This window comes from Alexandromys fortis, unplaced genomic scaffold (assembly GCF_014885135.2).
Source record: "Alexandromys fortis isolate MF-2015 unplaced genomic scaffold, M_Fortis_MF-2015_v1.1 scaffold_330, whole genome shotgun sequence".
Lineage (NCBI taxonomy): Eukaryota > Metazoa > Chordata > Mammalia > Rodentia > Cricetidae > Alexandromys > Alexandromys fortis.
Genome location: NW_026068204.1, coordinates 791,662 through 818,090, shown reverse-complemented (window position 1 = coordinate 818,090; position 26,429 = coordinate 791,662). Strand labels below are relative to the sequence as shown.

At 48.6% G+C, this 26,429-nt stretch overlaps 1 protein-coding gene across 9 annotated transcripts in view; it reads left to right on the top strand.

Annotated features, from left to right (window-relative positions):
- The window catches only part of Cfap74 (cilia and flagella associated protein 74), a 53,963-nt gene extending 27,612 nt beyond the window's left edge, over positions 1-26,351 (top strand). Inside the window, exons 19-41 of one of the 9 annotated variants that reach the window (XR_007589777.1) lie at positions 503-579; positions 1,324-1,446; positions 5,412-5,533; positions 7,738-7,866; positions 9,837-9,924; positions 10,641-10,814; positions 11,205-11,338; positions 17,197-17,473; positions 18,603-18,701; positions 19,691-19,827; positions 20,447-20,581; positions 20,705-20,814; positions 20,954-21,009; positions 21,118-21,237; positions 21,499-21,654; positions 22,460-22,589; positions 22,768-22,922; positions 23,126-23,258; positions 23,597-23,745; positions 23,920-24,054; positions 24,161-24,263; positions 25,278-25,358; positions 26,296-26,351. Coding sequence is in view for 7 of the 9 variants with exons in the window: in XM_050130130.1 (XP_049986087.1) it covers positions 503-579; positions 1,324-1,446; positions 5,412-5,533; positions 7,738-7,866; positions 9,837-9,924; positions 10,641-10,814; positions 11,205-11,338; positions 17,197-17,473; positions 18,603-18,701; positions 19,691-19,827; positions 20,447-20,581; positions 20,705-20,814; positions 20,954-21,009; positions 21,118-21,237; positions 21,499-21,654; positions 22,460-22,589; positions 22,768-22,922; positions 23,126-23,258; positions 23,597-23,745; positions 23,920-24,054; positions 24,161-24,262 (2,741 nt within the window). In the remaining 2 variants the exon portion in view is untranslated. Of the gene's footprint in view, positions 1-502; positions 580-1,323; positions 1,447-5,411; positions 5,534-7,737; positions 7,867-9,836; positions 9,925-10,640; positions 10,815-11,204; positions 11,339-17,196; positions 17,474-18,602; positions 18,702-19,690; positions 19,828-20,446; positions 20,582-20,704; positions 20,815-20,953; positions 21,029-21,110; positions 21,238-21,498; positions 21,655-22,459; positions 22,590-22,767; positions 22,923-23,125; positions 23,259-23,596; positions 23,746-23,900; positions 24,055-24,160; positions 26,216-26,295 lie in introns of those variants that run through there. The other 8 variants (XM_050130130.1, XM_050130133.1, XM_050130134.1 and 5 more) reach the window with 8 other exon arrangements.
- Positions 26,352-26,429: the final 78 nt, after the last annotated feature.

Below are 26,429 nucleotides of genomic sequence, written 5' to 3'. Positions count from 1 at the left end.
CTGAGCTAGGCCAGGCCTGTCTTAATAAAAAGAAAAACAGTAGGGAGGTGGTAGCATAGACCATTAATCTCAGCACTTGAGAAGCAGAGGCAGGTGGATCTCTGTGAGTTCAAGGCCAGCCTGGTCTACAGAGTGAGTTCTAAGACAGGCACCCTAGCTACTGAAAAACCCTATCTCGGGGGAAGAAAGAAAGAAAGAAAAAAGGAAAGAAGAAGGAAAGGAAGAAAGAGAGAGAGAGAGAGAGAGAGAGAGAGAGAGAGAGAGAGAAGCAAAACAAGGGGGAGAAGCCCTTCATGAATGTGATTGGTATAACTTTGAATATGTCGTATTGAGTCTCAACCCACAAGGATGAGGACCCAATGAGCTGAGTCATCTTTATTTTTCCTTAGCAGCAGCTCAGAGTTTGCACTAAGTATGTCTTATATATTTTTAGTTGATTCAATCTGAAAATCTTAGACTTTTCCCCAGACTGATTATTGATATAATCTTATTTGTCTTCCAGAAACAGAGATTGTACCTGCGGCCAGTGTCATAACCATGGCTCCCAGTGAGGAACAGGCAGAGATAACCTTGGGGGAGGTCAGTCAGCCTGCCCTGTTAACTTTGGCTTCTTCTAGCCAGGAGGAAGCTCATCCTCCTCCAATTCTAACCAGTGTTCTGGGGGGCTTCTCTTCTGTCCAGAGCCAGACTAAACCACAATTTCCAGGCACTAGTATCGAGGTATCACCTCCCCATGTTGAGAGTAGGTAGGACCAGAGTAGCAGGGACAATTTCCTCTGTGTCTACAGCTTAGAGAAAACAATGATCCTCCCTAGTTGGAATGTGGTGTGTGTTCACACAAACAGAGGAGGAAGATGCAGAGAGAGATCAGGTTGCCTTTCTTGCCCCAGTTCAAGTGAACTGTGAGCCTTAGACAGGGATAGGATCTTTGAAACTCCAGGGCTTGGAGGTGGAGTAGGGTAGTAGAGAATTGTGTATCCTATACACAAGCTGGAAAGCCCTCCTACCAACCTCTTCCTGTTTTTAATGCTGTTGAAAAGGACCTGACCTCTGCGGCAGACTGAGGGTCTGTGGAGAGCACACAGTGGCTCACTGTTTGAGTGAACCCCGCAACTCCCACTCTTGGGATTCCATAGCAGTAAGCACTCAAGAGCGAGGCCAGTCTTAGAGCTAATACCTGTATGTGACCAAATGGACACCCCAAGGACATGGCCCTGTTACCGCCCATCCTTGCAGCAGTGGCAAGAGTAAGGGTTAGTGGGAAATTCCCTAAGAAAAACCATGATGTCCATGTTCTGACCCCATGGTACTCTTCCTACACAGGTGACAGAGGGAGAAATCGGCCCCTTCAGTTCCGTCAAAATACCCATTATCTTCACCCCAGTTATCCCAGGAGAGGTCCAGACTAAGTTCAAGGTTATGTTTAAGAATTCGCAGTGTCCCACGGTGAGTTTCCCTGCGGCCATTTGCTGTGACTGATCTCCACAGCCACGCCAGTCGCCCTTGATGCTCATTGGTGGGCAGCAAAAGGCTGGCACCTCAGCTAAGAAACACGCATGCGCGTGAGTCTTCAGCCACTCACTTGGACAAAGTGCTCCCCACCACCGCACCTTCTGCCTTTTTTATGGTGTTGGAGATAAAACTTAGAACCTTGAGCAAACGGTCTACCAGAGAGCCTCCACTTCAAGCTCTAGTCCATATTCTTTTTTGTAAATTCTGCATGTGTTTGGTGTACATGCCTGTGTATAAGCATTCATGTGTGTGGACATACATATGTGTATAAATGTGCATGTATGTTTGTGGATAGAGGCCAGAGGTTGACACTGGGCATCTCCCATGATCACTGTATACTTCATGTATTGAGACAAGGTCTCTCACTTGAACCAGAGCGCATTGGTTTTAGTTAGCCTAGCTAATCGGTTTGCTCTTCTTGCCTTCTCCTGAATCCTAGCATTACAGGAGGGCCATTGTGCCCACTGGGCTTTTTTCCCCTCCAAGACAGGGTTTCTCTGTGTATCCTTAGCTGTCCTGGAACCTACTTTTTAGACCAGGCTGGCCCACTGGAACCCAAATTCTGGTCCTGATGCTTGCACATCAAGTACTTTTTCTTGTTAAACTGTCCCACCAGCTCCCCTAACCCCCACTCTTAGTTATTAGGAATATCTTTCTTAGTTTAAATATTCGCAGTTTTATTCATTTATGACCAGAGAATATGATCACTGGGTGTGAATTCCCAGGATAGGTGAAGAAGCATCTCAGAGGCTGAAGACATACGTGGCCTGGTGGTTAAAAACACTGGCTGTTCTTGCAGAGGACCCAGGCTTGATGCCCAGCACCCACATGGTGGTTCACAACTCTTTGTAACTGCAGTTCCAGGGGATCTGACACCCTCTTCTGGCCTCCATAGGCAATGCTGCACGTGGTATACAAACATATATGCATATATGCATGCAGGCAAAAACTCATGCACATAAAATAATAATCAATAATTAAGCTGGCCGTGGTAGCACATGAAGACAGAGGCCGGTGGATCTCTGAGTTTGAGGCCTGCCTGATCTTATAGAGTGAGTTCCAGGACAGCCAAGAAGCCCTGTCTTTTTTAAAAATATTAATTTATTATATATTCAGTATTCTGTCTGTATGCGTGCTTACACACCAAAAGAGGGCATCAGATCTTATTATAGATAGTATATACCACCATGTGAGTGCTGGGAATTCAACTCAGGACCTCTGGAAGAACAGGCAGTGCTTTTTTTTTTTTCTAACATTTTTTTATTTGATTGACATACCAACCAGAGTTTTCCCTCCCTCTTCTCCTCCCATTCCCTCCCCCTCCCATCTACCCTTTCTCCATCCAGGCCTCCTCTGACTCCATTCAGAAAGAGACAGGCCTCCATGGTACGTCAAGTTGAGGCAGGACCAAGCTCCCCCCCCCTCCCCCCCCGGCATAAACCTGGATGACATAACCTAGCCTGGGGAGCAGGTTTGGCAGTGCACTTAACCTCTGAGCCATCTCTCCACACCCAGAGAAAACCAAAAAAAGAAAAAAAAGTCAATGATTAAAACAAACAAGGGGGCTGGAGAAATAGCTCAGTGACTAAGAGCTCTGGCTCGCTTTCCAGAGGACCTGGGTTCAGTTCCCAGCACCCACATGGTACCTCACAGATGTCTGTAACTCCAGCACCCACATGGCACCTCACAGATGTCTGTAACTCCAGCACCACACGGCACCTCACAGATGTCTGCAACTCCAGCACCCACACGACACCTCACAGATGTCTGTAACTCCAGCACCCACATGGTACCTCACAGATGTCTGTAACTCCTGCACGGTACCTCACAGATGTCTGCAACTCCAGCACCCACACGACACCTCACAGATGTCTGTAACTCCAGCACCCACATGGCACCTCACAGATGTCTGTAACTCCAGCACCACACGGCACCTCACAGATGTCTGCAACTCCAGCACCCACACGACACCTCACAGATGTCTGTAACTCCAGCACCCACATGGTACCTCACAGATGTCTGTAACTCCTGCACCCACATAGCACCTCACAGATGTCTGTAACTCCAGTTCAAAGGTATCCATACCTTCACACAGGCACACATGTAAGACACCAACGCACATAAAATAAAAATTATTAAAACAAGCAAGCAAACAAAAAGAACCTTGCTCCTCTGAAGTGGAACAGCAGGACAGTTGAAAGGATGATGTGGACAGTCCAGCTTGCCAAAGCTAGCTGCTTTGAGTGAACCTGCCCCTAAGCCAGAAGAGATGCTAACAGTATCAGTGAACCTAAGCCAGAAGAAATGCTAACAGTACCAATGTCAATCCCACATCAGTTTGATATATGATTGTCTGTGTTCTTACTCAACTGCTGGCCAGCATCTTCTGTCCAAATAAGGACAGTTGTGTCAGAGCGTCAGGCCAAAAAACCAGTAATATGTCTTATATTTATATTTAATATATATTAATAATAAATATATATTATATTTAATATATAATATATTAAAATATTAAAAGTATTACATTTCCTTTGTGATCAGAGGCAAAGTTTATCTTGAAATAATGAGTAGCTTCGAGAAAGGTATCTTTGCTTTGAAACTGTAGCAGATTTAGTAACAGGGTTGCTTCTTCCTGTTCCTTCCCTGACATCTATCCTCCTTTCTGGTTATGTTTTGCATTTCTGGACTCTAGGCGCTGTAGAGCGGCTTTGCTGGTGGGTCCATGAGGGACTGCATGCTTCTCCAGTCTGAGTTGTGCCTTTCGCCAAATCAAATTCCATCATCCCTCCTTTTGTAGCCATTTTGTTCTCGCTCCCTCTTTGGCTTTTCGTTTGTTTGTTTGTTTGTAGGGGGGGGGGATTGTTGGTTTTGTGTTTTGAGGAAAGGGTCTCCCACACGTGGAGTCCAAGCTGACCTTGACCTGGAGCTCTCCGAACCTTTTCTTTCGGGTTGGTCAGTTATAGTCAAATCCCACAGTGCTTCATTCTCCTCAGGAGCCAGGCTTTGTTGTTTACCCACAAAGCCAAAGAAGGGTTGCATTTGGAATTATCCCTTCCATCATAGGACTAAACAGAGAAACCCTGTCTCAGAAAAAGAAAGAAAAGGAATTCCACAAGAGATAATTGTAATTTCAGTTTTGAATGAGTGAGCTTGTTAAATATGTAGTAAGCAGAACTAAAAGAATAAAACAGCTGGGTGCGGTGGTGGCGCACGCCTTTAATCCCAGCATTTGGGAGGCAGAGGCAGGCGGATCTCTGCAAGCTCAAGGCCAGCCTGGACTACAAAGCAAGCTCCAGGACAACCAGAATTGTTACACAGAGAAACCCTGCCCCCCAAAAAAGAAAGAAAGACTAAAAGAGCAAGCAACAGAAAGATAGCAGAGCATCATAGCAGACACTTAGACTGTCCAGCAGAAACCAACAGGAAAGCAATGGGAACCGACACCACTGTCTGAGGTCACTGATGAGCAAAGATGGCCCCAGACAGAGTCTCTTCTCCTGGATGAGACTCTGATAGTCATTTCCCACCACAGACATTTCCGTTCCACGGGGAAGCTGATCAGTGATTTGCCTCCCAGATATTTTAGTGCCAGTCTAGCTATGGATCAATCTGCTGTTTACTTTAGCTTACGATACACTTAACAAACCCATTCAAAACCAGAAGCATGACTATTGTAGATCATTCTCTGTATCCTACTGAATAGGATAATTACATGAAAAACATCACAAGATTCTTCAACACATGTCATGATTGATTATTAGCCTCATATTGTAATACAGAAAGTTTAAAAAAAAAAAACAGCGAACCACGAAACCCTGTGCTAAGTATTGTGTTAGCACTCGCTGGTGTCTCCAACACCACAAACTGAACATGTGCTGAGCTTACGTGTTCCACGTCAGTTATATTTCAGGGCCACGGGTATTGCTGTCGATGTGCCAGTCTGGGTGCCGAGGGCCACTGTGGACCTGAAAATCTGTATGTACGATCGACTCTACCAGGACTCCATCATTGTCCACACAAGGTTAGCCCTCTGGTGCAGGAGTATCGTTCCTGGAGCCAGTGCACACTGGCTCTGAATGGCCAGTCTCCTTGGGTGGCAGAGGACTGGGCAGTTGATTAGGCTCTGGACCTTGAAGAAAGTGATCCTGAATAACCAGGAGATCCCAGTGTTGTGGAGGCATTGAGAGGAACCCAGGAGTGTCAAGGACAGAGACCGAGCTGAAGACAGAGGAAGGGACCACGGGTATGGAATGCCCGACACCCAAAAGGGCAAAACATGGAACCAGCCCTACCTACATCTTGACCTTCAGTCTAGTTAGTACCACTTTGGCCTTATGTCCCCCAAGATGCTCAGAGAATTACGCTACATTGTAGTAGACCTGAGTTTGTGGAAAGTATTTCAGTAGCCATAGCAGAGACACACTTGCTGTATGCCTGGGGTACTAGGCAAGGGTCTAAGTTCCTTCAAGAATATCAAACATAGCAGCAACTTGGAGACTAGACAAAGTCCAACAAAAGAAGTGTGTTTATTTGTATTGTTTTACAAAGATATCAGACTTTAGATTAAAAGTATTTTCCCTGAAGCACAACCTGAGATAGGAGCATCCCAGGTTTCATGACTTCACCAGCTTTGAACCACTAGTCCCCAGACCAAAGGGCAGGTCCTGACCGTTTCAAACCCCTGTCACTACCCCTTCACACATAACTGGAAGATCAGTGCTCCCGTGACACGGTCTCCACTAGACTCTGTCTGGCTTCATGAAGGTGCTCCCCTCCCTGGGAACCAGACAGCTATCAGATGGCAGTGAACTGCCAGAGTCGGGGGAAACCTGTTTACTGAAGGAGTGTGGGGCTTGGAAGAAGGGTTGGCTGTGCTTGTTTGGGAGAACGGGTTGAACAGAGTTTGCATAGGTATTAAGTGCCTCCCGGTCATGTAGGGAAAGAATCAAAAGAAGTCAAGGAATCTTATCATTCTTACCCAAAGCACCCAGCTGTCAGTATAAATGTGTCTAGTAATGGTTTTGCCTACATGCGTGTAGAAAGGTATTGACTTATGAAGACCGTTTGTTGTGTGTGCCCAAGAACCAGTGTTGGTCACGGTGTACAAACAGTGGAACTGACTAGGACATCCCTGAGAAGCCCAAGTGGCTGCCTGCTTTCCATTTTGTCCTGGGTCCCTAGCAGAAGGAACTCAGGGCGCTGGTCACTGTAGTGGTGGACGCACACTGTGGGGGCTTAGAGGAGGTCAGAGGTCACCACAACTCTGGTGAGCATCCAAAACGTGAGAGAAAGGGAGAGGCTTTTCCCTCTGTGTCCACTTGGTCCTCCCTTATGGATACTCCCAGTGGTATCTGTGACGTATGGGCTCTCCCTGAAGACCTGGCTGCTTCCTCCAGTGTTGATGGTATGACTTTATAGTTCCATCTCTGGATCACTGCAGACTCAGCTCTCAGGGCCATATTTGAGCAGAGGTATATGGGCTGACCACGGGCTGCAGAGCATAGACAGCCACAGAATAGACAAGGATCATTCTAGAAGATACTAGAAGGCTCTATTGCCAGTGATCCCCAGGCAAACCGGGGAAGAGTTCCCAGGTCTTCCCTCTCCAGGCTACTGTTCCTTCCTTGGTTAAGAAATAATTCTTCCTATGGGAACAAAAGGCAACTCCCACGGGGAGCAAGGCAGGGCTGTCCTCCAGAGATGCCTTAGATGGGGGTTTGGCTGCTGCCTTTGACAGATAACCTCATTTCGGGCAAGGGAAAGGAAAACTTTTGGAGAGAGGCAGACACAGGAGGGCCCTGATGGCTGGATACAGTCATGCCTGTTCTCCCTCCATCTGGTTCTGAATTTTATGTGCGACTTCTTTGCTGGCTATATGTCTGTGCACCAGAAGCAGCTTGGTTCCCACAGAGGTCAGAAGAGGGCATCAGATCCCCGGGAACTAGAGTTATGGGTGGTGATGAAATACCACGTGAATGCCGACTCCTCTGCCAAAGCAACGGGGCTCCTAACCACCGAGACATCTTTCCAGACCCAAAATAATTTTTATAAAAAAATGTAATCAATTTAATTTCAGAACAAAACATTCCTTAAGAAACAGCGCTGAGGCTGCTTTCTAGTCATCAGGGCGCTGGCTTGGCCTGGACTAGCGCACTCTGCGTATGCACGCGGGCTCTGTTACCAGGGATACCTTAATGGGTCAAAGATACCTGTGACCTCTTGCAGATCAAAAGCAGCCCTGCGCCTAAAGTTTGAAGTCTGCAAGGAGCTGAGAGGCCACATAGAGCTTGTGCCAGAAACAGGCTACATCCAGGCCCAGTCCTCCTACTCGGTACAGCTCAAGTTCCTGCCTCGGTGAGAACTGGGAAAGGCCTGGAGCATGATGGGAGGGGGTGTGAACCATGGCTGCCTTGAGTTGATCACTCTGCTGGACACACACGTCCAGGACGTGCCCCCCGCCAAAGTAAGGGCACCCCGACCCTCCGTGCTCAGACGCAGTGAGCACCCCGACCCTCCGTGCACGAGGCCGACCACCCTGACCCTCTGTGCTCAGACACAGTGAGCACCCTGCCCTTGTGAGATCCTCATGTCTTCTGGTCGTTCACTGAGGTTCTGTGTCAGGTTGTAGCTTGCACTTGAAGCTGGTTTGTTTACCTTTATCCCAAAGCTCTAAAGGGGTTTGTGTCAGAGAAGCTGGCTGGAGAGTGAGGTGCCTGTGGACCTGCCCCTAGGCCTCGGCACTCAGCTAGTGAAGAGGACCAGAAGCTGCTTTTTGTTTTTTTTGTTTGTTTGTTTTGTTTTGTTTTTTTGTTTGTTTTTTTGATTTTTCGAGACAGGGTTTCTCCGTAGCTTTTGGTCCCTGTCCTGGAACTAGCTGCTTTTTAAACTCTGTCCTGCTTCATCATGACAAAGGGGAACTCTTTTCTTTGTACTTTAAAAAAATATTTCTATAATGATAGTAATTCTTTTTATAACCAAAAAATAAGTTTGTTTTTTTTTTTTTTTTTTTTTTTGAGACAGTTATAACCATGCATCCTGGCCTGGCCTATTCCAGGCATATACCAGCCAAGCAAACAAAAGCAGACTTTTTTCTTTCTCGGTTCTGGCGATGGAACCCAGAGCCCTGTGCTCCACCACCAAGGCGCAGAAAGCTCATGACCACCTGCATTTAGATCGATTTTTAAAAAAAGGATTTTTAGAATTCCTTCAAGTGATAGACTCCTTATCATTTTATTGATTTTTGTCTTTAAAACTTACTATTTTGTGCTAAAATGATGGCTCAGCAGGTAAAGGCACTTCCACAAGGTAGGAGAGCATAATCCCCTGACCCTCAGGAATGAACAGTGGTGTTTGTATTCCCCAAACAAATACATTGTAAATTTTAGTGTAAAATTATGGTTGCATACATCTATGAGATAAATGTGTATGTATCTTCACACACATACAGAGAGAGAGAGAGAGAGAGAATATTACATAATTAAACCATGATTCTTAGTTTTGGTTTTTAGTTTTTTGAGATAGGGTCTCACTATAGGGACCAAGCTGGTATCAAGGTCACAGAGAACCACCTGCCTCTGCCACTAAAGTGCTGTGATTAAAGGCACACAACACCACATTTGGCTAAGCCAAGCTCATTAACATTCTTTTTAATTTTTTATTCCAAATATACTTTTCTCTCATACAGTACATTCCAACCACACTTTCCCCCTCTCCTCCTCCTAGCTCCCTCCACTTCTCCTCTCCCCCAGATCCACTCCCTACTCTGCCTCTAGAAGACAACAGCCAGACAATTCAAAACAAGACACCATAAAGCAAGGCAAAAGCCCTCATATGGAGGCCGGACAAGACAACCTAGTGGGAGGAAGAGGGTCCCAGGAGCAGGCAAAAGAGTCAGAGATACACCCACTTCCACTGTTAGGAGTCCCACAGAAACACCAAGCTATCAGCCATAACATATCCACAGAGGACCTGGTCCAGCCCCCCGTGAATCCCATGCTTGCCAGTTTCAGTCTGTGAACCCTTGTGAACTCTGTGTAGTTGATTCAGTGGGCCATTTAATTGCAGGACGTTTACTTTTTAAAGTTAGTACACAAAATAATGGGTTTCCTTGTGTCATGTTCATGTTTCATATGTCATTATACCGTGGTCTTATTCATACTTGCCCTTCATATGTCATTATACCGTGGTCTTATTCATACTTGCCCTTCATATGTCATTATACCGTGGTCTTATTCATACTTGCCCTTCAATTTTAGAACAGGTTTTTTTTTTTTTACAAAATATAAAGAAGAAAAATATGTTCAAATGAGTCCTGCCTCTTGCAGACACTCCCTCCCTGAGGATGCAGGGAAGTATTTTGACGAGAACAGTCGCGTTCTGGAGGCTCCAATGACAATCTGGGTGGCTGACCAGGTCTGTATGAGACACTTTCTGGGAATGTTAAGCTCTCCTAGGAGACGGGTGGCCTCCCCAGTGACAATACCTAAAGAGATATAACCGACGTCAGGTCCCACCTTCACTTCCCAGCTGGTGACGTCCAGTAGCCTGACAGGCGGCTTTGCCTCCTGGTCACCTCACCCCTGCACAGTGTGAAAGAGCTCAGACACCTCACCCACATATGCACACATGAAATATGCCTGTGGGGCTGGAGAGATGGCTCAGCGGTTAAGAGCACTGGCTGCTCTTCCAGAGGAACCCCCATGGAAGCTCACAACTGTAACTCCTGTTCCAGGGAACCCAACACTCTCACACAGATGTACATGTAGGTGAAACACCAATGTACATAAAATACAAATAAATAAATTATTAAAAAATAAATATGCCTACACAGTTGAACATGGAGACACAGGTGAACGCACCCCATACACACAGATATACATGTTCTGCCCTCATCAACATGGGTTCACATATGTATGTGCTTACAAACAATGCGTCACACACAATATATCGCATGCCACATTGCCACACCTGGCCGATCTTAGGCTGCCGCCTGCGCTCCTTCCTAATCTTCACTGAGAAACCTGTGTTATGGAAATAGTGTACTCTTGTCCATGAGGCAGCAGAACCACCCTTGTAATTTGCATAAAGCTTCCTGTGGCTGGGAATGTTCTTTGCCTTTTGCACCTTAGAACAAACCGGTGGGGTTCACTGTCCAAGCCGTCGTCACTACCTCAGACTTGGAAATCAGCCCCTTGGAGATAAACTTTGGCTACTGCACCATCTATGAGGCTATCAGGACAGAAATAAGCCTCAGCAACCTCTCACTGCTGCCCCAGGAGTTTGGGTTCGTCGGACTTCCAAAGGTAGCTGCTGTGGTCATCCCTGGGGAGACAAGGCAGGACAGCGGCTCTCCAGGCCCAGGCATTGCAACTCTGCTGCCCTATGCTCATCCCAGTTAACCCTCTCCTCCTCCTCGATGCCCCCTCCCTGGCTCTCTCCTGCCTGCCTTCTAGGACTTTCCTTAGCCAAGCCCCACAGGAGAGTTCAATAGGATGCCCCAGGCCTCACTGCCATCAGCCCTTCCTAGGCTGTCCCTATCCACCCCCACACACCTAGCTTACAGACCCTCACACACACACAAATCTCTCATACTCTCGTATGTGGGCTCCCAAACTCCCCATACAGGGTACACAGGTTCCTACCAGCTGCTCTACAGAGCATGGTTTTTCACTTTGACTGTTTCCACTTCCCAGTATGTGGACATCCAGCCCAATGATGGGTTCGGGACAATTTTGCCGCTGGAAACTTTGCAACTTGATGTGATCTTCCAGCCCATTAAGGCCAAGGAATACAGATTTGAGCTGATTTGCAAATCCGAAATAAACCGGTAAGTCTACTAGACAGCAGAGACGTGACCATACTGTCCATCAGGACAGATCCCATCAGGCTGACCTCAGGGCTGGAGAGACAGCACTGGTGGCCAGTAGGAGCCCAGGACCCAGGAACACAGGTTTTAGGTCCCCATGACTTTTTACTTTGGACTAGTTTACCCTTGTACGTGAGGAGATTAAAAAAAAAAAACTGAGCTGACGAACATGAGTATTGTGAACACGAGCATCTCTGTGCAGTCAGGACATTGTGAAAAGTATCGTACATAAAGCACATCAAGTACACCGTCAAGGCTTGTCACTTGGCCTTCCCTGCTTCCCTGGGTTTCTCTTGGGAGGCCTAGGGTTATTCCAATGTGTTTGCCTTCGCAAGTTGGTATCTCGGGCACAGCTCAGTTGGTAGAGTGCTTGCCTCATATGCTTGAAGCCCTGAATTTGATCCTGGGACCACATGAAAACAGGTGAGGTATAAGCACCTGTCATACCAGCACGTGGGCGCGAGAGGCCGGAGGGCAAGAGTGCGGTTACCTTTGGCCACATAAAGTGGTTGCAACCAGCTTGGGCTACATAAAATCTGTCTCAGAAACCCAAAAATAAACAAAAACCTCCTTTTAAGATTTAAAGGGAGTTAGAAAGATAGCTCAGCAGTTACCGGCACTTCCTGTTCTTGCAGAGGCTATCAGTTCAGTTCCCAGCACCCGAGTGGTGGCTCACAACCACCTGAACCTCCACTTCCAGGCAATCATGCTTTCTCTGGCCTCCTTGGTCTCCTGCACACACACAGCACACATAATTTTTTTTTTTTTTGGTTTTTCGAGACAAGGTTTCTCTGTGGCTTTGGAGCCTGTCCTGGCACTAGCTCTGTAGACCAGGCTGGTCTCGAACTCACAGAGATCCGCCTGCCTCTGCCTCCTGAGTGCTGGGATTAAAGGCATGCGCCACCATCGCCCGGCATAGCACACATAAATTTATACAATTTAGTATGCGTGCATGCACACAAGTGCACACACACACACACAAATTTTTAATCTAAAGATTTAAGCCAGGTACAATGGAGTGTGCCTTTAATCCCAGCCCTCAGCAGGCAGATCTCTGTGAGTTCACAGCCACTCTGGTCTATAATAGTGAATTCCTGGCCAGCCAAGGCTACGAGGTGAGACCCTGTTTCAAAAACAAAACAAAAAAGGTTTGAGAGCGTGGGGATGGCTCAGGGGGTAAAGTGCTTGCTGTGGAAGTGTGAGGGCCTGAGTGTGAACCCTAGGACCCACACAAAGCGCAGTAATGTGTCAAACTGGAAGGGAGAGACAGTAAAATCCTTGGAAAACTCAAGGGCAAGCTAACCTGCCACATAGCAGTGAGCAAGAGCCACGGAAAGAGAGAGAGCTTTGGGCTTGTAAAACGGACCAAGCCTGGCAGCCTGGCAGAAGGAGAGAACTGGCATTCACAGTTTGTTCTCAGACCTCCACACACATGCATACCACACATACACAAACATGCTAAATAAATATGAAGAAATTTTTAAATAAAAAAGAAAGACCTTATCTCTAAACAAGATAGAAGGTAAGAACCAACTTTCAAAGTTGTCCTCTGACCTTTACCCTTGCACTGTAGCTCATGCAAGCACACACTTACACCGTGCATATACATATATCATATACACACATATATACATGTATTATATACACACAAACTGAAGAAAAATATTTAGAATTTTTAACTCAGTGGCACAAGCCTGTAATCCCAGCATTCAGGAAGCAAGTTTGAAGCCGTCCTGAGCTATATACTGAGCTATAGGCCAACCTAGATTACATAAAAAAAGAAAAGGTTCCAGTAATTTTTTATTTTATATTTAGTAATTATCATACTTTATACATTTATTTATTCAATTAAATATTAATAATGATCTCTCTACCCCAAAAGATGTTAACTTACATATCTGAATATTTGAACATCTGAACATATTTTGTATACGTGTGGGTAGGTTTGTGTGAGCATGCACATGTGTGTGTGCCTGTGGAAGTCAGAGATCTTTGGGTCTTGTTCCTCAGACACCTTCCACTCTCTCTTTGTGACAAGGTCTCTTGCTCACTTGGAACTTCACCAAGTAGACCAGGCTAGCTAGCTAGCTAGCAAACTTAAAATAAAACCTTTAAAGCCAGGCAGTGGTGGTGTACACCTTTAATCCCAGCACTTGGCAGGCAGAACTGTGGGCTCAAGGACAACCTGATCTACATAGTGAGTTCCAGGATAGCCAGGCCTACATAGGGAAACCCTGTCTCAATAAACAAACAAGCAAATAAATGAATGAATAAATGTAGGCAGATGTTTCTTTCCTACCCACCAGTTCCCAAATAAACACATTGAGGCTTAATATTAATTATAAATGCCTGACCAATAACTCAGGCTTATTACTAAACTAGCTCTTACCACTTAAATTAACCCATTTCTATTAATCTATGTATTGCCATGTGGCTCATGGCTTTACCTGTCCTGCAGCATGTTTTGCTCCCTCTGTGTCTCCTGGCGACTCCACCGACTCTGCCCTTCTTCATCCCAGCATCCTTAATTTGGTTGTCCAGCCTATACTTCCTGCCTGGCTACTGGCCAGTCAGCTTTTTATTAAACCAACTCTAATGACAAATCTTTTATTTTATTGATATTTATTGAGCTCTACATTTTTCTCTGCTCCCCTCCCTGACTCTCCTCTTCCCCTCTTCAACCCTCCCCCAAAGTCCCCATGCTCCTAATTTACTCAGGAGATCTTTGTCTTTTTCTACTTCCCATGTAGATTAGATCTATGTGAGTCTCTCTTGGTGTCCGCATTGTTGTCTAGGTTCTCTGGGATTATGGTTTGTAGGCTGGCTTTCTTTGCTTTATATTTAAAAACACCTGCGAGTGAGTCCATGTGATAATTGTCTTTCTGTGTCTGGGTTACCTCACTCAAAATAATGTTTTCTAGCTCCACCCATTTTCCTGCAAAATTAAAACTGTCGTTATTTTTTTCTGCTGTGCAGTACTCCATTGTGTAAATGTACCACATTTTCCTTATCCATTCTTCGGTCAAGGGGTACTTAATTTGTTTCCAGGTTCTGGCTATGACAAACAAAGCTGCTATGAACATAGTTGAGCAAAGGTCCTTGTGGCACGATTGAGCTTCCTTTGGATATATACCCAAAAGTGGTATTACTGGGTCTTGAGGAAGGTAGTTTCCTAATTTTCTGCGAAATCACCACGCTGACATCCAAAGGGGCTGTACCAGCTTGCATTCCCACCAGCAATGCATGAGTGTTCCCTTTTTCCCACATCCTCTCCAGCATAAGTTGTTATCAGTGTTTTTGATCTTGGCCATTCTTACAGGTGTAAGATGGAATCTCAGAGTTGTTTTGATTTACATTTCTCTGATGACTAAGGATGTTGAACATTTCCAATTAAGTGTCTTTCAGCCATTTTAGATTCTTCTGTTGAGAGTTCTCTGTTTAGGTCTGTACTCCATTTTTTTATTGGATTATGTGTTCTTTTGGTGTCCAATTTCTTGAGTTCTTTGTATATTTTGGAGACCAGACCTCTGTCTGATGTGGGATTAGTGAAGATCTTTTCCCATTCTGTAGGCTGTCGTTTTGTTTTGTTGACCGTGTCCTTTGCTTTTCAGTTTCAGGAGGTCCCTTTTTTTTTAATTGCTTCTCTCAGTGTCTGTGCTGCTGGGGTTCTATTTAGGAAGTGGTCTCCTGTGCCAATGAGTTCAAGTGTATTTCCCACTTTCTCTTCTATAAGGTTCAGTGTGGTTGGCTTTACGTTGAGGTCTTTGATCCATGTGGACTGGAGTGATAGATATGGGTCTATTTTCATTCTTCTACATGTTAATATTCAGTTATGCCAGCACCACTTGTTAAATATGCTTTCTTTTTTCCATTTGATATTTTTTGCTTCTTTGTCAAAAAAACAGGTGTTCAAAGATGTGTGGGTTGATATCCGGGTCTTGTATTCAGTTCCATTGGTCCTCCTGTCTGTTCTTATGCCAGTACCAGGCTGTTTTCAGTACTGTAGCTCCGTAGTAGAGTTTGAAGTCAGGGATTGTGATGCTTTCAGAAGTTCTTTTATTGTACAGGATTTTTTTGGTTATCCTGGGTTTTTTGCTTTTCCATATGAAGTTGAGTATTGTTCTTTCAAGGTCTATGAAGAATTTGCTGGGATTTTGCTGGGCACTGCATTGAATCTCTATATTGCTTTTGGTGACAAATCTTTACAGCAACAAAAGGATCATTCCACAGCAAACAAACCTTTAAAACAGTGCGTGTATGAACACAGGGTGAAACTGAATGGCTGAGTTCCTTCTTCACCAGCACGAGGACTTAGGTTTAACCCTCAGCACAGAAAACAAATGATGAGAGCTGATGAGGAGCCGGGGGCGATGGTGGCGCACGCCTTTAATCCCAGCACTCGGGAGGCAGAGGCAGGTGGATCTCTGGGAGTTCGAGGCCAGCCTGGCCTACAAGAGCTAGTTCCAGGACAGGGTCCAAATCAACAGAGAAACCCGGTCTTGAAAAAAAGAAAAGTTGATGAGGAAAAGTCTAGTGAACATAGGAGTTCAAAGAAAATATAGAATGTAAAACTTCCAGTGGTAAAAATAACCAAAAATAACCAACTACATGGGGCTAGAATTATAGCTCAATTGGTAGAGAGTTTGCCTGGCATGCACAAAACCCTAAGTTCAATATCATCACCCCATAAATAAGACAAGATGAAACACACCTGTTATTCCAGCACTCGGGAGGTAGAGAAAGGACAAATATAACTGTCAAGAAATATTCAATGTAAAAAGCCAGAAATCGGGGGCTGGAGAGATGGCTCAGTGGTTAAGAGTACCGGCTGTTCTCCTAGAGGACCTGAGTTTAATTCCTAGCACCCATGTGGCAGCTCACAACTGTCTGTAACTCCAAGATCTGACACCCTCACACAGACATACACGTGCACACGTAACTAAAAATAAAAAAAATTAAAAAGTCAGAAATCAACTCCTTTGACTACATTTTTCTTTTCTTTAAATTTTTATTTTTAGCCAAGCAGTGGTGGTGCATGCCTTTAATGCCAGCACTTGGGAAACAGAGGCAGAAGCAAGCGGCTTTCTGGGTTCAGGTCTACACAGCAAGTTCCGGGATAACCAGGGCTGTTACACAGAGAAACCCTGTCTCAAAAAACAAAAACAAAAAAAAAATTATTTACGTGCATGTGGGTTGGTTGCTTGTCTGAATTGCACTGTATGCACACAGGGCCTCCAGAAATCGGAAGAGGACTTTGCTCCCCTTGAACTGGAGTTTCAGATGGTTGAAGCCATCATGTGGGTACTGAGAACTGGACCTGGGTCATCAGCAAGAACAGCCAGTGCTCTTAGCCTCTGTGCTAATGGTTCTCAGTTTGTGGGTCAAGACTCCTTTGCGGGGGTCACATATCAAATATTTACATTATGACTCATAACTGTAGGAAAGCTACAGTTATGAAGTAGCAAAAAAATAATTTCATGGTTGGGGGTCACCACAACATGAGGAACTGTATTAAAGGATTGCAGCCTTAGGAAGATTGAGAACTCTGCTCTGAGCCATCTCTTAGCCCTGCAACCCTTATTTTTAAAGAAATTTACAGGTTTTTATTTTGTTTATATACTTTTCTTATACATTTTCCCCACATTAGTTAATTAAGTTGTAAACATCCGTGATGACCGTAGGACTAAGTCTTGGGCACCTGGGGTATCACCAGCTCAACAGGCCTGTCTGTCACAGTTGGTATGTGGGGAGTTATGTGTCTCCTCCACCCACGGTTGCCACCGCACAAAATGAGCGCCACCCACACTGGTTGCTTTCAGGTGCTTCAAGGTGTCTTGCCAAGCAGTGGGTGTCCACCCACCCCTGGAGCTGTCCCACTACCAGATCAAGTTTTCAGCCACGGCCCTGTGTGGCACCACTGTGTCTAGACTGTACGTCATCAATTCTCACCTGAGCATGAACAAACTGACCCACTCCTTGCCTCGAATTGGGTCTGAGGAAGCCACCCCAGTGGGACCCACATCCTTTGAGTTCTTGCCGCCCCCTAATTCGCCCATCACCATCTCTCCATCCGTGGGGACCGTGTTGCCAGGAAAGGTGAGCACGGGCCCCACTGACAGGCTAGGAGGCAGATGCCCAGTTTGGCACACTTTAACCACAGGTACTGGCGCACAGCACGGCCAAGGGTGAGAGCTGGAGACACGGTGACCCTGAGCTGGCCAGCACGTGCCTGCCTAGGGCTGGAAGGAAGGTGTGCAGACTATCAGAAGAGCCAAGTGTTGGCTCGTAGCAGACGGAGCTAAAGAAGGCCACGCAACACCTGCCTCAAGGAGAACAGCTGTGCGGCCCACTTCCACCAGTGTCTGTGTGGTCACCAGCAAGATTCAATGGATACAGTTATTTAAAAGATGTCCTGTAAAACTTCTGAATTAGAAATTCTAAGTTACCTCGGTATTGGTTCCCATCTCCCACTGAATTATGGAAGTGTCCAGCTCTATTTTCCTTCTTCTTCCTCTACCTTTGCTCCATCTTCTCCCCTCTCACTCTCCCATTCACTCCTTTCCTCCTCCGTCTTTTCTTCTTCTCCCTCTTACCTGTCATTTCACACCCTACACACACCCACTCCACCTCCTGAGCATCAAGGAGATGTGGTCAGCAAATCACTGTGGAATCTTTCTTGAGACATGTCCCATGGGGACTTGCTGCAGACGGAGAAGGGCTCCTTTGTTGCTAGGTTCCTTTCTTCTCTAGTCTGCTGAGGTTCTGACCCATTTAGGACCCTGCTCTCAGCACCTCCAGTTAACAGACCCCCAACATACATGGCCTGAAGTTCACCCCCAGCTTCCTAGGGTAGCGATCAGGGAGAACCTTCCTGGAAGGGAATATCTAGATTAAATTTAAAAAAAAAAAAAAGTGACCTTAAGAGAAATGCAGTCAAGCTTGGTGGCATATGCTTTTTGAGAGATAAGGGCAGGTAGATTTCTGTGAGTTTGAGGCTAGCCTGATCTACAGAGAGGGCTACACAGAGAGACTCTGTCTTGGATAAACCAGAGAGGGAGGCAGGGAGGGAGGGAGGGAGGGAGGGAGGGAGGGAGGGAGGGAGGGAGGGAGGGAGGGAGGGAGGGAGGGAACAGAACACTATGGGAGGAGGGAGGTGCCGCAGCAGGGCCACCTCTGCCCTCTGAACTTCTGCAGAAGGATAGGGAGTTTTGGTGTCTCTCTGCAGAAGTGTTTGGTCCAAGTGGTCTTCCAGCCTGTGCTGCCTCATGAGGTAATCCTGAAGGAAGCCATGCAGATCCTGAACAAGGAAAAGGAGAACAAACTGGTGAGTGAAGTATTTTAGAGGAGGTGCATAGCAGCCAGAAGGGAGAGGCATGGGGAGAGCAGAGCCACGGGCCGGTACAGGAGAACAGAGCCACGCCGGCACAGGGAGAGCAAAGCCATGCCGGCACAGAGAAGGGGGATGCAGTTGTGTGGTTCTCTGACTTCTGGGACTGCAACCTGTCCTGCGTGTCCCAGAAGTACAGGGCAGACTTTCCTGGCACTGTGCTCCGAGCTGCTCCAGGAGGAGTAGAAGATTGTCTTGCAAACCTCTCTCTCTCATGAAAGCACCACAGGCAGAGGGGGGTGAGGGCATCCCCAAGGGTGGCTGGAATTTTAACCAAAGCAGGACTGGGATAAAAACCCAGAATAGCCTCTCATGAAGGATAACACAGAAAGCATCTTGGGAAGGCAGCCTTGAAACAGTAGGCAAGCCTCACCCAACAGTATGCACAGCCTTACATGCTGCCCCAGTCTAGGGAGTTGTGAGGCCACTGGCTACAGCTTGTCCTGCCACGCCGTGGCCTCGTGCCTTTATACCACATACATGAGCGAAGAGCCCTGACCTTCCGCCTTCTGATGAGGCAGTGAGGAACCAGAAGGGCATGGACTGGAGGAGACTGAGGACCCCAGTGTGGCAGACTTCTCACTTCCCTGTGGCTTGTTCTCTCTAACGTCAGACCTTTTAGGCTATGAACTTGTTCTTGGAGTCTCTCGCTTGGGCTTCCCAGATGCCCCGGATGCTTGCCTGTCTCCACTGCTTCCTTTTTTCCCCTGATGTGCCTGCCGTCAGACTCCCCTAGAGAGCCAGTTGATTTGAGGGCACTGTTCACTCCACACTTGAACTGGTAGCTCCTGTCACTCAGCAAGCAGTCAGACCAAGCCTGCTAGGCTAAGCCTCAGAAGGGCCTGGGGCAGGGGAGCAGTGTAACACCTGCTGAGCAGAGGACTGAGCCCCTATAGTAGCCCCACAGCATCTGTTCCTGCTTACAGTTCCAAAAAGAAACAGTCCAAAGGAAGGAAACATGGAAACCATCAATGCCTGTGGTTCGGGTTCACAACCGGGACCGACCAACCCGGGCCTCCACACCCCACACTCAAGAGCTGCATAGGCAGGAGCTCAGTGTCAGGTAGGCTGGAGGGAACCTCCCAGTCTGTGTTTGACCTGCCCTGCCCTGATCTGTGCAGTTCAGCAGTGGGTTCTCCCCATGCAATGCCTGGAGCACAGCTTCACTGCTTGCGTGGCTGCAGATCCAGACTGTCTGGGTTCCAAAATAGCTGGGCCCAGGGCTCTTCTTCCAAGGCATCTACTCCTTGATTATTTCCATGGGCCTGATAGCCCTCTGAACAGACTGTGCCATGGTCTGACTTCCCAGTCTCCCCAATAAATAACTGAGCCCAAGAAAGCTCTGATGGGTTGGGTTGTGGACCCAGGGACAAGTGGAAGTGATGGAGACATTTACTCCCTCTTTCTGGGTGACCAGGGCCTGCAGTGGGGAAGAAGGTCCCTACAGGAGCCAAAGAAGGGTGGAAGAGTTAGTCTATCAAACAAAACTGGTGTGGCCACTGCCTGGGACCCATGGTAGCCCTGAGCTCTGCCTTTTAATGCTTTCACCCCAGAGAGTCCACCTGCGCCCAGAGCCCTAGAGAGCGGGCATGAGCATCACAGATGAGGAAGGTCTGGTCCCACTCAGAGCCTAAGAGGTCATGAGGTACATGCATGAATGTATGTTGTTGGTTTCATTCCAGCTCCAATGAATACCAAGCTGCACAAGCCAACTTGGCCAGATCCTTCCAGGGGAAGTTTGACAGGATTGTGGTCCCCTGTGTTGTTGCCAGTGGTGACATCAAAGACAGGAAGGAATTGGAACCTCTGAGCTTCAGGTGTGGGGTTCTTGTGACAGGATGGGGTATGATCCTTTTCCCTCCTCTACTGCTGGTCAGGTCTGAGGCCTGGGAGACAGGGTCACCCTAATCTGCCCTTGTTTGTCCTTGTCCTGCCTCTAGCCCCCATAATACTCTATATCTGGAGCTATGGTGCCCAGCAGTGGCTCCGTCCATTGTGCTGACATCCAACAAAGGCAATAGTGTCCTTAACTTTGGTGACATTGCTGTAGGTGAGTCCTAATTCTACACTGACAGCCCTTGCTCCTGAGAACGTATCTTCTACTCTCACCAGCCGCTCCCTGACCTTGCTGTGGAAACAGGTGCTCCTTAGGGGTCTAGGATCTGTAACCTGACTTTGCCACATTCCAGGGCATCGAAGTATAAAGAAGATCACCTTCCAGAACATTTCCCCTGAGGACCTTGCTGTATCCTTATCCATTCTCAGTGAGTCAGCTTCCAGGGGTGGACATGGGAGTGAGGTGCGTGGCAGAGCCTGCAAAATATTGTATTCCTCCTTGATACTCAGTCCTTAGTTGGAGTTCTCAGTGCTGAGCCCCAGTGGCCCCTTCGTTCTGATAAACCCCTCCAAGAAGCTGTGTTCTGGCGAGTCACAAACCCTGGCACTGTCCTTCTCTCCCCGTGAGAGCACGCAGGTGAGTGCAGCCCCCAGGCAGTACTGGTGCCCCAGACCCCCACACTGCAGGACCTTGGTGCGGCCACAAGCAGATACTACTGTGTTTTCAGGCCCAGGTGACCAGCGAGAGCCTGAAAGCAGCCTGTCTTTCTGAGCCAGCTCTTGTCAACAGTCTGTGGAGCCAAAGATCCCCAAGCCATCTCAGGGCACAATGCTTTCAGCCAGCTACTCACGGCAGAGTTCTATGTCTGCTCTTTGCTAAAGCATGTGATCTCCTTAGGTTCAAGAAATCCTGGACATCATCACCAAGAGAGACACCCTCAGCCTCACCCTGACCGGCACAGGTGTGGCATCCATGATCACATGCTCCATTGAAGGCAACATCCTCAACATGGGCTATGTGCTTGCCAGAGAATCTGTCTCAACAACTTTTAAGGTAAATTAAGCCCTTCCTTGTCCCAGCCCCCTGAAAAAGGATTTCTTGGAGCCAGTGAACTCTACATTTGAAAGTACCCAGCTGGTTGGGAAACACCTGAAGGCATAGATTGCCTCTCCCGAATTCTCTGTTCCCAAGAGGCTGTCATTTCTGATGTCTTCCTAGCAGGGACCTGAGCCTTTACTTGTGGAAAAGCTGGGAGCACCCTCCCTTGGCCTGAAGGATATTTCCTGTCTGTCTGCAGCAAGCCTTCTGCTTTGTTTCTCATTTGCTTCTCTTTGGAACTCTGCCTAGGTCCCCCACCCCCGTGGACAGACCTCTGTGGAGACCCATGCTGAGAGCTGGGCGCCCTCATCTCCCCATGAGCATGGTCTTGTTTCACCCTGAGGGCTACCCTGGGTTTGGACTCAAGCAACCTACTTGCCCACCTGCACTGGTGGGGTCCTGAAGTGGAGTGCCAGTCAGGGTGCTCTCCAAAGAGAGGGTTGAGGGAGGGGAAGAGACTAGGTGAGGATATAGTTCAGCTAAGAGGAGCTCTGAAGATCAGCTGACAGGCACAGAATTGGCCACACAGTTGGGCAGGGAAGCAGGCTGCCAGCCAGCCTCAGAAAAGGCCAGTGTGAGCTGAGTGACTGAATCCCAAACACTGTCACTGTGGTTACTATTGGCGATGCCACCAGAAAGGGCTTGGAGCATAATGTCACCTGGGCCCATCTGATGTGATCCAGCAGCAGGCAATCTCATTAGGGACGCTGGCGTCGGGCAGCTGAGGGTTCTTTAGCTGCGTGAATTCTTGCTCTTGCAGCTACAGAATGAATCCTCACTTCTTATTAAGTTCTGGATGCAGCTGGAGAGTCTCTCCAGAAAAAGGGATGAGACCCGGCAGCAGCTACCCAAGTTCCTTACCTCCCGTGAGCAGAGGACTGAGATTGTTGGTGAGTTGACTAACACACTGTCAGGAGTCACAGGGCACAGAACAGAGCAGATATGCGCTGGGCAATGAGGGTTCTATGTGGCGTGGAGTTGGGCAAGACCAATCACGAAGACACCGGGCAAGAAGGAATGCAGGGGGGTGTCCTGGCAGTGCCAATCCTAACCCCGTCCCACCCACAGGCACACAGAACCACAACGGGCAGAGCGTATTCAGTGTTGCTCCAGTTGAGGGACTCATGTACCCTGGGAAGGCTCAAGAATTCACTGTAACCTTCAGTCCAGACCATGAGAGCCTCTACTTTTCTGACCTGCTCCACGTGGTGCTCTTTGAGAAGGTGGAGCTCATAGCAGGGCCCCCACAGATCCCATCCTGCTCTGGGAGGGACTCCTGTGTGTCCCTCCTCTGCCCCTGATGGGAGGTGTTTATTATCTGGCACCCCGTGTTGGAGGATGTCAGGCAGGGATCAGCATCCCCTCAACTCGCCTCAGTTCCCAATCCTCAAGCCGCAGGGCAGTCTGCTATACTTCTTGTCCCCAGAAAGTCTTCCATCAGATCCTCCTGAAGGGTGCTGCCCGTGAGCACATGATGTTTGTGGAGGGAGGAGACCCACTGGATGTGCCTGTGGAGTCCCTGACAGTGATCCCTGCCTTGGACACAGAACATAGAGAGGGTAAGCCCCCACCATGTGATTTCTGGCTCAGGGAAAGGGGAGGCAGGGATAACCTCGGGGAGCGGTGAGCGGGGCCCTCCAGCACCCCAAGCCCAGTAGGCATGCATACTGAGGCCCATTGGAAGAGCAGATTTGCTGCCCATCAGCCCCAGAGCCAGGTAGGATGATCTCTACAAAGCAGATTGTTCTGGGAAGTTCCAGCCTCACTCCCCAGCTCTGTGTGCTGCCTGACCCTGACAGCTCCCCTCACTGCCTGACCCTGGTCAACTCCCTCACTGCCTGACCCTGGTCAGCTCCCTCACTGCCTGGCCACATCTTCCCTCGTAACCACTTCTCAGCTAGATCTCCCTCTCCAGAAGCTGAGGAGATAAAGCCCATTCTGGTGACCTTGAACTACGTCCAGTTTGACACAGACACGCCAATCCCACCTGCCACCCGAGAGCTGCAAGTAGGCTGTATCCGGACTACCCAGCCGTCACCAAGGAAGGTGATTACAACCCTAGCTTGGTTCAACCCCAGAAGCCTCCTTGGCCTCCCGCAGGATGCTTGCAGCAGATGTGGGGTGGCGGCCCTGGTCAGAGCTGAGGGGTAGGAAACGTTGGGCACCCTCATCTCTCTGGTCCCTGACCCTCTAACTTGCAGTGGTCTCAATGCCTCGCAGACTGTGGAGTTCAGCCTGGATGGTGTGGCATGGCTGCAGCACAAGGGCTTCTCTATCGAGCCATCCAGGGCTTCTGTGGAGCGCGGTCAGACCAAGACCATCAGCATCTCCTGGGTACCACCTGCTGACTTTGATGTAGGTGCTGGGACCCAGGCTGGGCAGGGAGGGTTGGTGAAGTAGGCAGGGCACTGGGAATGAACAGATCTGTCTGGAAAGCCTACTGAGGAGCGTCTCCTTCCAGCCGGACCATCCACTCATGGTGTCAACCCTGCTGCAGCTCCGGGGAGACGGAAAGGAAACCTACAAAGTCATCTTTGTAGCCCAGGTGGTGGCTGGGATCTGAGGTCAGAGGAACCCGCAGAGCCTCTTGGACCCTCCCACCCACCCTTGAACTCCTTCCCAGCCTTGTGGGCCAGGGACCTGGGCATTTCCTGCTGGGCAGGTTCAAATGAACAGCCCTAGAGACAGAGCTCCCCTGCCCTAGAGACATGGCTACTTCCTGCTGCCCTGAAAACAACAAGACTCCCCAGCCATACATGCAAGCCAAGAAATACTAATCCATCCTCACACAGCCTGTTCCTAGATGCCCCACCTCCACCCCCAGATCCCAAGCCCACCAGCACCTCCTCAGGCTTTAGAGATCCCAGGAGATAGCGCAGGCCTGTCAATAAACTCTAAGAACCAACAGAAGTGTGCAGTGGTCGGGGTGGGGTGGGGGGCTGGCTAAGCACAAAGTAGGGTGGGAGGAGAGCCTGGGGGAAGCCTGACCTACTCTCCCCGCTCACAGACCCCAACCCATAAAACAGTGTTCTGTCTAGTGAGAACCTTCCAGAGGGTGCAGTCTTGCCAGATAGCTAGAGGGACCCTGACTCAGTCACTGGAAGATCCCTCCAGATCATGCAGTTCAGGTGCTGGGGGTGCAGAGCCAGGGTTGAGCCTGGTCCAGACCTGGAAAGGTGAGGGAGGAGAAGGGGAGGACAAGAGGTGTCAAAGCCCAGAGAAAGTCCCCTAAGTCTCCCAGCTCCTCCCAAGTCCCAGAAACCTAGATGATCCCACCCTAGGGATGGGCAGGCACGAAGGGGGCCCAGCTTGTGAGTTTCGGTTTACATTTGTCTGAAAAGAACAGATTTTGCCTTCCAGGCCCTAGGCCACCCAGCCATACTCCTGCTCCAGCATGGCGCCAACACAGCTTATCGGACGCTTTCCATCCAGCCAACCCTCCTATCCATGCAGCGTGACTACACCCCATGGGGACAAGCTACCAAGAGAGCCTTCTCAGCCTTCCTCGGCCTGGCAGGGCCATGGCGGGTGATGGATCTGGGTGCTCTCCTGAACACTGCTCTGTGTTCTGTCCTTAGAGCCCTTGATACCTTGACGCCTGGCATCGCCCCTAAGGGAGCCAGCAACATTTGCAGGATTTCTGCTCAGTGACCTTGGAGGTACAGTGCCCCAGGCCTCCGCTGCCGTGACTGGAGCTGACCCTTGACCTGTTTCCAGGTCAGATGGGTGGCAAGAAAGCAGCTCCACTAAACCAGTCTGAGATTCGTGAGGACATGCTCTGGGGAGAAAGCACTACCCCAGGCAGGCCACGCTATCCCACCTAAGTCCTCTCTTCTCTGGACCCCAGGCTCTGATCTGGGCCTCCGGCTGCACTTTCTTCCTAGTCTGGTGCTGTACCCCTCCCCCAGCACCAAGCATAGCTAAGGCAGAGCAAAGGAGGGAAATAAAACAGGAGAGAAGTTCACCAGTCTCTGGCAGAACGGGCCCTTGACGGCAAACACAGGTCAGCTGTAGACAGAACCCTGAAGGACTCTCCAGTGAGGGAGAAAACCTGAGTGTGAAAACAGTGAAGAAACAGAGGCAGAAGGGAGGGCAGGTGCACCTCCTGTCCTTAATCAGACCGCCCCTGCAGTCTGATCCCTGAAAGGCAGAGCAGCCTGGCAGAGGACCTAGCCTGAAGGAGGAAAGATTAATAAACTCCCCGGGAAGAAGTGGCCGCTTCAGCAGTAGAAGAAGCAGGCATTTCAGGTTGAGGGAGAGGGCTGGAAAGTGGTCTGTTTGCCGCGCCTCAGCAGCCCGGAGCCAGGGGCTGGCTCCAGATGTATCCCCGTGGAGGACGCATAGCAAGCGTCCTTGAAGGGCGGTTTGGAAAGCTAAACCCCAGTTTATTAATGGTGTAGACCCCACCCCTTTTACCTAGAGGATTGTGGAGTATGAGGGTGGAACAAACCAACGCAACCCACAAGTTTCAGGAGACCTGGTTTGTGAATGGGGATGGGAAAATGGAGGATAGGGGTGGCTGGGTGAGGGGTCAGTATGATACAAGAGAGACTCGTGTCCCATGCCTAGAGCAAGACCTGCTCTATTCCCTCCTAGGGCTCACATTGGTCCTTGAAGACACAGAGTGGGGTGTGTGTGTGTGTGTGTGTGTGTGTGAGAGAGAGAGAGAGAGAGAGAGAGAGAGAGAGAGAGAGAGAGAGAGAGAGAGAGAGAGAGAGAGAGAGAGAGAG